The 11,000-nt window shown below is 38.9% G+C and overlaps 1 protein-coding gene across 3 annotated transcripts in view; it reads left to right on the forward strand.

Annotated features, from left to right (window-relative positions):
* Positions 1–10,569, forward strand: part of RASSF6 (Ras association domain family member 6) — a 46,027-nt gene extending 35,458 nt beyond the window's left edge. Inside the window, exons 6-11 of one of the 3 annotated variants that reach the window (XM_008693208.2) lie at positions 271–455; positions 3,313–3,414; positions 3,757–3,808; positions 8,626–8,744; positions 8,849–8,946; positions 9,024–10,569. In XM_008693208.2, coding sequence (XP_008691430.1) covers positions 271–455; positions 3,313–3,414; positions 3,757–3,808; positions 8,626–8,744; positions 8,849–8,946; positions 9,024–9,093 — 626 coding nt within the window. In that variant the 3' untranslated portion in view covers positions 9,094–10,569. Of the gene's footprint in view, positions 1–270; positions 456–3,312; positions 3,415–3,756; positions 3,809–8,625; positions 8,947–9,023 lie in introns of all 3 variants that reach the window. The other 2 variants (XM_040625453.1, XM_040625454.1) reach the window with 2 other exon arrangements.
* Positions 10,570–11,000: the final 431 nt, after the last annotated feature.

An 11,000-nucleotide genomic window follows, 5' to 3' on the forward strand; every position in this document is an offset into this window, starting at 1 on the left:
TTCTTGGCATCAAAGATACCATAAAAATCTATCAGTATCTAAGTACCGGTGCTAGAGGAAGAGGAACCATCTCTTGTCTATTGGATGATATGCTATTTATGGTAGGAAATTTTTTTAAATCCCAAGGTAAAATGGAACACTGTTTCCTACTGTTTGAGAACATTATAGTTCACTGCTTAGCTACACGTTTTCTTATCAACTACATATACAAATCCACCCAAAGAGGTAACTGACTAAATGATATGGCCTTATAATCTTTATTCTTCCCAGATTATTTATCTTATCACAGTAGCACTCTGAAACCTTATGCAGAAGAAGAGCCAGAATCCCCATTGCTCTATCGAACCATGAGTGAAGCAACGCTGGTGAGAAAAAGAATGAATCTTCCAATGATGGACAGAAAAGAGAGACAGAAGCACAGGGCCTCCATTAACGGGCACTTCTATAACCATGAAGTGAGTTATAATTCCATTCATGTCATTGAAAATAATGTCTGTGTTTCTAAAAATGCCACTCAATTCAACTTACCATTAAAATAGTCATAATAAACTAGTAGTAGTGTTTCTAATATTTGTCAGGTCCTCTCCCTGTGTTAGGTACTAAACTGTTTGAAATTGGATTTTGGTGAATTATCTCATTAATCACTAAAACAATCCTATGAGATAGGTACCATTACTTTCCCTCCCTTACATGTATTTCATTGAGGTTCACAGAGGTTAAGTAATTTGTCTTAGGTCACACTACTCGTAAGTAGCAGCTCTGAACTTGAATCCAGTCCAGAACCCAAGTATTAACCAACGTGATGGGTGAACCCTATCTGAGGGGCTGGCTCTGTGCCAAGCACCGGGGATCTGAGGTGACTCAGTTGATGGCTCTGCCGCCATGGAGCTCAGGTCTCAGGCAAAGAAGCCAACACATCAACAAATGGCATTAGAATAATGTAAGTGGGGGCGCCTGGATGGCTCAGTCATTGAGCGTCTGCCTTCAGCTCAGGGCGTGATCCCGGCGTTATGGGATCGAGCCCCACATCAGGCTCTTCCACTATGAGCCTGCTTCTTCCTCTCCCACTCCCCCTGCTTGTGTTTCCTCTCTCACTGGCTGTCTCTCTGTCAAATAAATAAATAAAAATCTTAAAAAAAAAAAAAGAATAATGTAAGTGCTACAGCAGAGGTTGGTTCAAAGTACATTTGAACACTAACATTTAAATAAAGAAATAAGACCAGCCACAGACCTATTATTCCGATAAATCAAATTTCTCATTTCTCCACGTTCCCTTCCAGGCCTTGTACATATATACATGGTTTTTTTAATGCAAGCATAGTTGTACTTTACATAATTTGTATTCTGATTTTTCACTTAATGTGTTAAATTTATATGTTCCTTTCCACAGCTTTTGTAAGACATTTCACTTTGCTGAAGGTAGGAAATACATCATTTTTTCCCTAGAACTCAAATTTTTCATGTCATGTACTTCAGCAATTATTCACCCATTCATTTAATAAATACTTTAAAGCACTTACTCTGTGCCAGGTACCATTCTAAGCCCTTTCATACAAAATGTTGTCATTCAGCTGAAGCTTTTCTCCTGGAGGGCTTTCTGCCTGATTCCTTCTCCTCCCCTCGGGAACACAGCCCCAGCGTGCCTTTGGAGGCTCGTGGGGAGAAACATCCCTTGTGAATTCTTTGTTCAAATTAGACATTTTCTTGGCTCCAGAATTTCCTCTTAGCCATAAAGTAATATTGACAGTCCCCACAGACGTGCAACTTACCAACTGCCCTGGTTTCTATGCCTCATGATTATGCTGCGTCATCATCTTGTGGGAGTGATTTGTGTTAAGAAGGCTGTGAAAACCACCCTGTTCCAATTGAGCGGCTTCCAGATGGGCCACCATGCTGAAAATGACATTGACACTGAGCGGGCAGCACCGTATAGTGGCTGAACGCTTGGGTGCTGCAGCTTGACAGCCTGATTTCCAATTCTTGCTGAGCAAAGTTCAAAAAGACCCCCATCTCTTAGCTGTCATTCCTTCATCCTTCCTACTTTGCAAGGTTGAAGGGACTACACGGAATGAGGGGAGCCGAGCACTCAGCACAGTGTCTGGCACAAAGGAAGAACCCAATTTACATTAGCTTTATTGTTGTTGGTTAAAAGAGATCAAGCTGGAACTACACATATGTCCTACAGATGCCATTCACTGCAACTTAATAGCTACCAGAAAACAAAACAAACCCACAAACCCCAAGCCCTCTATCAACGGATGTGCCGTGAGACGCAGCTAGGAGTTTAAGTTGATATAGTTGTAAGACGTGTTTTTATGCCACGAAACCCCATGAGAACACAAGTATTGTCAGGACGTGAACAACACCCATATCCGAGGATTAGATTATGATATTCGTACGTAAGTTAAGACTACTGACTTGACCTGTGATATATTTCTATCCTTGCAATAAGAATAAATGATTTTCTTCTATTGTGTGTGTTGGCCAACAAAACTAATCTAAACCTCTGAAAAACATGATTCCAGATTCATTGTATGTTGGCACTTTGGAAGGGCTCTTGGCGATCATCTAGTCCTGCTCTCTTATTTCATAGATGAAACCCTAAGGAGGCCTCTTTAGGCCTTAATGTTAAGTGGGTTGATGAAGTTGGAGCTAGAAGACACTATGATCTAGTGCTGTTGCCAAACTCCATAAAGATTCTTCATATAAACAAAATCAAATCACATATGTTACTAACCCTTCCCTTAGTGCCAGATGAGCATTTGGGTCTCCAGCCATAGAACTTATCAGCACTGGTCATATGTGTCACAGAGGGGCTCATCCATGCCTCCCAGTGTGCACAAACATGGACTTTTCTCGTGCTTAGCAAGAGTTTAAGCCAGGCATCCTCTATATACCTACTTTGAAAAATTATTTCTATATCCATATTTCGATTCACACAGATGCACCATGTCTGCTGACCCCACCTCATTTCTAGAGTCTTGGGACACTATTCATATTGCTTTTTATTTGTATTTAGCTGTAGTTAATTTATTTTGAAAACTTGAGCCACATGGAAGAATGGTATGATTCTCCAGTGAAAATGTTTCGAACATCCTCAAATGATGTTTTACCTACCTTACTCCAGCAACGATGTAAAGCTGCTTAAAAGGGAACGTAATATCCCAACAACAATGAAGAAAGCAAGCACAAGACAATAAAGTTTTTAAACTGGTGATCTGGAATTTTTTTCTTTGCGCATAATGAGGCCAGGTTCAACATATTGATTCTTGTTAATCTGATCTAATTTTAAGAACTTTGTTTTCTTCCCAGACATCGATTTTCACTCCAGCCTTTGGATCAGAAACTAAGGTCAGAGTAAACAGTAATATGAGGACTGAAGGTGTAATAGAGCAACTTCTCCAAAAATTTAAGGTGATCTTTGTCATGAAGCTGAGCTGTAACTCTCTTGTATATAATTTAACTGTAGATACCTAAATGCACTCTTCTGGAAAAGATCTATGAATATGTAAATCTAAATTAAGCTGTTCAGTTCTGAAGAGCTCTTTCTTATGTATCTCACACCTTTTCATAATTGAGCCTTGAGAAATTACGTTATTCCTAGGGAGCAGAGGACTTTTCATGTCTAAAAGTGCAAAATGAAAGTGAGGAAACAGGTGGATAATTTGGATCTGGTTGGCTTAGAAAACATCTGACAATGAACAAATGATCAAATATGAAAGAATTCATGTTCGTTTATTTTTTTTCCTTTGACAGATTGAAAATAGTGCCCAAGATTTCGCACTCTACATGATTTTTGCAACAGGAGGTAAGCTTGATCGCTCTTCTTCATAGGATTCCGGGGTGTTGTAGTTTTCTGTCCCTTGGGAAGGCAGAGGAGCAGTTAAACCTCATTCTGTGGAAGAAAGAGAAGGAAGGAAGAAGAAAGAGAAAGGAGGATAAGAGGGAGGGTGTTTTACAAGGTTATTCGTATTTCACAATCTTAGAAGAAGATGACTTAAGAATAAGGTATTTTAGAGGAGCTTATAATACAAAAGAGTTTGCTTGTTGGCCAGATATTAAATTACCTGAATGGAAGTCAGAGCTCGGAGTTGGCAGGGGGTGGGGGGGTAGTCTGTGGAAAGTTCCCAAGAATTGTTATGCTTTGAAGTCCTTGATTTCTATACCTCTTACTTTTTTTGGGTTTCCTTTCTCATTCCAGCTCCTGCTGGAGTCATAATGCATACCATTTCTCTTGTTATTATCACTCTCTTAGCACAGTTCCTGCCACTCTGTAGATGTGTTTTCTCTCCCTCAGTAGAGGAAGTTATGCACAACTCGGTGGTTGGGAGCAGAAGGTTGGCTGCAGGACATTGGGAAGAGGCTACGCATGGGGTGCTGAGAGCAGGGATGAAAGAGACATTAGAGAAAAAGCTAAGGCAATACTGAAATGAAATTTTTGAAAACCCTGAAACTGAAAAACTTGTATGTAAAATTGTAGAAATATCTCCAATTACAGTTTAAGTGTCAGAATGTTTGAGCTGGAAATTGAACAGAATAAAATAATATGTTTTGATGCCAGAACAACTGTAAGAAAATGAAAGTTGGGTCTTTAAAAATAACAAAATTAAAGCCCTTACAAATTGAAAGCTTAAAATATAAGAAATATAATATAAATTTTAAAAATTCTAAAGGTGTGTGTACATATCTATTTGTATTCTACTCATTTAGGGAAAAACTAAAAGGTATAAAATAAAAAGCAGAAACAGACTATATAAAAATGCAAAAGATACAAATAGTAGATTATGAAAACTATCAGATAAAAGATTAATACCTATAATATCAGAGTTCTTGCAAAACGATAACAAAAAGACAATTCAATGAGAATAGAACCCACAATGCAATTATATCTCAACTTTTAGCAGATTGGCAAAGTGTTTCAGAAGGGTTCTACCTATGTCTGGTGTATTGAAGGGCAAAAGGATATTTTCATGCAATTCTGGTGAAAATAAGACCGTCTTTACTTTTTTGGAATTCATTCTAACATTATTAACATTTACAGGGTACATATCCTTTAACCCAGCAATGCCACTGGTGAGAATCCACTCCACAAGAGTAAAAGGACTAGTACCTATAGATTTATGTGCAAGGCTATTTATAATGACAAAAAATTAAAGACAAAGTCACCTATCATAGGAGAATGATTGAATAAATGGTTATTAAGCAGCCATTAAACAGAGTGTGTTAGATGTATACCAGTTAAATGGAGGGAACTCCATAATATCGATTACGTGAAAAATGCAACATGCCCAAAAATGTGTATAATATGATCCCATTTCTGTAAAAAATTACAAATCTCATTTAAATATGTGGTACATAAGTTCATATGATCAGGGAGAAAGGTATGAAATGACAAATATTAAATCATGAACATCGATTACCCAGCTAGGGGCTTAGGGTGATGCAGAGAAGAGGATGGAAGAAGGAGGAACACAGAAGCAAAAAAAAAAAGGTAAAACATTTTTTAAAACATGGCTACCGTAAAAATAGCAAGTTTCACATGACCATCTTTATGTACTGTGTGTTTATGTGTGTGTGTAAAGACGTATACTAAAGGATGTCCACACGGAGGGTGAGGCTGTTTGTCTCAGAGTTCTGGGATTCCAGGTGATCTTTACTTTCTGCCTGACACTTGTCTCCGTAGTTTCAATTTACAATAGCATGTGTGTTTTTTAAGACTTTATTGAGGAATAATTGGGAATAATCGACACATATAATTGTATACATTTAAAGTATATAATGTGATGATTTGATATACATTGATATTATGGGATGATTACCAAGATTGAGATAATTAACACGTCCATCACATCACATAGTTAAAGCTTTTCATGTGTGTGCGTGTGTGTGTATGTGTGTGTGTGTGAGAATACTACTCTCAACAACTTTCAAACATACAATACCGTATTATTAACTCTAGTCACCAGAGTGGACATTAGATCCTCAAAATTTATTCTTCTTTTTTTTTTTTTTAAGATTTTTATTTATTCGACAGAGACAGAGACAGCCAGTGAGAGAGGGAACACAAGCAGGGGGAGTGGGAGAAGAAGAAGCAGGCTCATAGCGGAAGAGCCTGATGTGGGGCTCGATCCCATAACATCAGGATCACGCCCTGAGCCGAAGGCAGACGCTTAACCGCTGTGCCACCCAGGCGCCCCCAAAATTTATTCTTCTAATAACTGAAAATTTGTATCTCTCTCACCCTCTTTTCCCTCCCTGGCAGCAGGAGTTATTTTTATAATCAGAAAAAAAAAATGTCTATTTTCACTGCAAAAATGTAGTTCTTTAAAATTTTATCTGTAAAAATCTTGTTTTATTTTATTTTTGGTGTCAAAAATTTTGTACACAAAATCCAGAACAGAAGATAATCCTAACTAGCACCGTTTAGGGATCAGGAACAGAGAAAAGAATGGAAGCGTTATTTTTTTGAAATTTTTTTAAGGTTTTATTTATTTATTTGACAGAGAGACAGCCAGCGAGAGAGGGAACACAAGCAGGGGGAGTGGGAGAGGAAGAAGCAGGGTCCCAGCGGAGGAGCCTGATGCGGGGCTCGATCCCATAACTCCGGGATCACGCCCTGAGCTGAAGGCAGACGCTTAATGACTGAGCCACCCAGGCGCCCCAAGAATGGAACTTTTAGCACAGCTTAGGTATTAATCTGGAAAATACAGACAGGTGCATTTTAACACCTTGTATCGACTAAGCCCATGATCCAAAACAGTGTTTTTCAAATTCTAGTGCGTTTCAGAATTACCTGAGAAGTTCACTAAAAATACAGATTCCCAAGCCATCCAGATTCAGGAACAGTCTGGGAATATGTATTTCTAATAATTATCCCAGAAACAAATTCATGAAGCAAGAAACTTTGCTCTGTAATATTAAGAACGCAACAAACTGACGATGCAAAACCAAGTTATTATAAGATGTAGAGGTCAGAAGAGGATTCTAGTGGGTTAATAAGATGAGCTAAATTATCAGGCTTCTCCCTCGCTTCAGAAATGTGGCGGAATTAAAGCAATGAACTCTGACTCCGTGGAAACAAGAATGAATAACATTACTTTAATTGTGCTCTCGATCCTCTCCAAGTCCCACCCAGGGGATGAGAACAGTTCTGATTCTTAGAACTGTTAAGAGCCCAAGGTGATTGATTTCATAAATGGCAATGTAGAAAGGACTGACTGGTCTACCCTTTTCCCCTTTCAGTCTATTTCAACATAGCAGGCAGACTGTTCTTTAACAGTGTAAGTCAGACCATGTCACATCACTTCTCAAACCCTTAGTGATCTCTCTTCCCATAGTAAAGCCAGAGTTTTACGCTGGTCCCACTACACGTTCTCTCCAACTCTCTCTCCTTCCCTCATCTTCATATTTGCCACCCTGGTCCCTTGCTGCTCTTTGATAGCATTCGAGATGCACTGACCTGCAGGGTCCTGACTTACTTACTTACTCTGTTTGGGACACACTTCCTCCAAATAGCTGTATGGTTCCATACCTCATCTCCTTCAGTCTTTATTCAAATGTTACGTCTTCAGTGAGGCCTTTCTCAGCCACCCTATCAATAATTACATACGTGTTCCCTGTACACATCTATTTGCACATACATATTCTTTCTACCCCTTTCCTTGCTTTATTTTTCTTCTGAATACTTATCACTAATACATGATGTGTTTTGTTGGTTTACCTTCCTTAACCTCTGTGTCCTCCACTAGAATGTAAGGTCCGTGACGGAAGTGATTTTACTCTGCTTTGTTTTATAAAGTGCCCCGCACAGAAAACAATGCCTGAAACATAGTAGGAACTCAAAACATATTTGAGGAAGGAGGAAAAGAGATGAATGTAAGGGCACTGTGTTCTGTTCATGTTTCACTTTGATAAAAATGAAACCATGGATGTGAAACTATTTTGACAGAAAGCTGGAAGTGCTTTGGTGGGTGGGAGTATTTACAACTTTTGGAAATTTGAAGTTCCGGGAATATAACATGTTGGAAGTTATTTTCTTTCGCATCTCATTATTATGGCTGAATGGATGAAACCCTCAGATGAATGAAATAATAAAAATACCTGTGATGTAAAAAACATTATGAATATATTTTTAAGGATGATCCAAGGGTTGGATTGGGATGAGAAACAAGGGGATCATTGAAGATGATTACAAAGCTTTGGACCTGAACAACTGGGAAGATGGAAATGCAGAAACTGAACTAGGAAGGAATCAGTAAACATTTGTTGAGTGAATGAATGAATGAATGAATGAAAACTTATAAAGAATTTTGTGGGTGTGTGGCTTGATAAAAGCATACACGGAACTGGAGATTTGTCCGAACGTCCGAACCAGAGGCAAGGCTGAATTATCTGAGATAGGAGTCAAGTTGAAGAGATAGCAAGAGAAAGGAGTCCTTTTGTAGTCTTTTTCTTTGAAGGCTTTAATTTTAATTTACTGATTTGAATGAAGGCTTCCTGTTATATGTTCTTTTTAGGTCTTCCTCCAGTGTGAGCTAAAGAAAGAAAATGGACCGACGGCGTATCTTTCTTCTCTCTCTCTAGGACGGACTCCTGCCTATCGTTGATTCTTGTTTTCATTTGCAGAGCAGAGACGGCTGAAGAAGACAGATGTCCCGCTGCTGCATAGGCTCCTGCAGGGACCCTCCAAAGAGAATGCTCGCATTTTCCTCATGGATAAAGATGCGGAAGAAATTAGCAGTGATGTATGGATACTGTCACCCCGACTCTGTCTTTGCTTCCTCCTGACTCAGCACCTCTCACAGAATCTGCTTTCTTTTTTGTTTCATTTTGTTTTTTCCCTTTCTAGGTGGCTCAGTACATTAACTTTCATTTTTCTCTCCTGGAATCCATCCTTCAAAGATTAAATGAAGAAGAGAAGAGAGAGATCCAAAGAACAATAGCCAAGTAAGTCAGGAGCATGCATGCCGGGTGCCTATTCCTTTAATAGGCCCAGTGCACAAAATGTGTTCAATTTTGAATAGCTTTTTTTCTCCTTCTTATTTTCAGATTCCGTACAGAAAAGGCTATTATACTGAAATGCCTTCAAAGTAAACGCGTAGTAAAAACGGAGACAACGGTTTAGCAGTACAGGCTGCAATTGCTGCAACACTTCAACAGAATCAGAGGGATATTACCATTTGATGAATGCATGCCTTCGACCCTTGCATTCGTACAAATATATATGAACTTGAATTTGTAGGAAATTGAATGTTGAAAAAGCTTGTCTCTCTTTGAAGTGATGAGGTTAACTAGGGTTCACAGTTGCACTGAAAGCGGCTTCAATTTAGTTTCAGTAACTGAAACAAGCTTGGATACTGTGTATTCCAAATACTTTAACAGTAAAACACTCAATGAACTCGAATCTAAACGGTGTCTTCAGACGTTGTGTAACTTGAACTTTTTTTTAGCTCAAACTGTCAAGAGAACTGGAGCATCATCAACTGATCTCAGAAGTAAAAGCTGCCAGCTCTTGAAATAAAAGAGAAGCACCCTATCAAGGAATCGGAGGGGGACAGTGTTTCACAGCTCCTTGAAAACTCTTAACATCTTTACGAAATCCAGGATGGTCTCTAGATGGTCGGGGGCTTTTGGCTATTTGTAACATCAGAGCTATCTGTCCTTTGGGATGGAAAAGATTATGGGCTCTGTTAAGAAATCCAAATTGCAGTTTTCTCAACCTCAGCCCTTTATTCCCCCCCTGTTCTACTCATGACTTTCAAAAATATTCTTAAGCATTTTTAAAGTCAGTTGAACTAGTTTTCTTTGTTTTTCTAAACAAGTATACCACAGAGGCTTAATATATTTAATCAGCTGGACAAGGTTTGGCCCACAATAACCATTCATTGCCGAATGAAAACAACGGATAATGCAGAACTTGCAGCCGAAGGTAGGCAAGGAATCTGGAGTTCTGCTCTTTTCCCCCAAGACAACCCATTCCACGAGACAACCCTCAAGGTACTTAACAGTCCGCTAGAACCAATTTGAAAACAAACACTGAGAATGCCACAAGTATCATCTATGATTTTATTTATGAACTCTATATTAGAATGGAGTTTTATGCCACACTATTCCATTCTCTAAACTACGTCCATTTGCGTTCCTCATAAGCATTGTATTAAATTGTTTGGGTACATTACATGTACTAAGGGAGAAAGGTTGGGTGTCATAAGCCCAAGTTGGAAGATTCATTATCAAAATTAAAATGCGAAACCATTGTAAGACAAAGGTGTTACTTCTTAGTGTCACCAAAACCGAAACCTAAACTGGATGAAAGCGAAAGTGTACTATGACCTTTAAGTCCTAAGAAATCTTTTCTTGAGGAAAACAGAGGCTTGCTTCATTATCCTTCCAGCTATCAGTTAATAAGAAAAGGGTCTCATCTTGCCAAAATGGGGCAAATGAAATAGTTAAAATTCACTATACTTATAAAAAAATTTTAAGTAGTGTCAAGTGCCTGCCATAAATGACAGAAGATTAATCATTAATATATTGAAAGTCTACAAGATGTGTAAGAAAAATACCAAGACATGGAAAGAAAAAAAAAAAAGGAACCACATAAAAAGTAAAATACAGGGAAGGAAATACAAATAGCTACTAAGTGTGTGTGAGGAGGGACTTGTATCTTACTGGAGATCAACTGTATTAGTTTGTGGCCAGTAAGGAGACAGAAACACAGTAATTTAAGCAGGAGAAGTTTAATATAAAGAATTAAGCTGTGGTGATAGGAGAACAGAAAGAAAGAGAGCTCCAAAGGATACCCTAAGACTGAGGAAGAGGACCCCCAAAAGGGAAGGTTTGGAATCAGGGGTTCGGAACTCACCAGAAAGGCTGTGGTTGCAGCCCATGGTAGAGGAGAAGTTTGCTGCTTGCTAGCACCACAGTCGTAGGGCAAAGGAGAACAGCCCTTTGGGATGCGGAGCAGCTGGGGTAAGTGGGCAAGTGTGCAGAGGGCCTTGGGG

Source organism: Ursus maritimus, unplaced genomic scaffold, assembly GCF_017311325.1.
Source record: "Ursus maritimus isolate PB19 unplaced genomic scaffold, ASM1731132v1 scaffold_8, whole genome shotgun sequence".
Taxonomy (NCBI): Eukaryota; Metazoa; Chordata; class Mammalia; order Carnivora; family Ursidae; genus Ursus; species Ursus maritimus.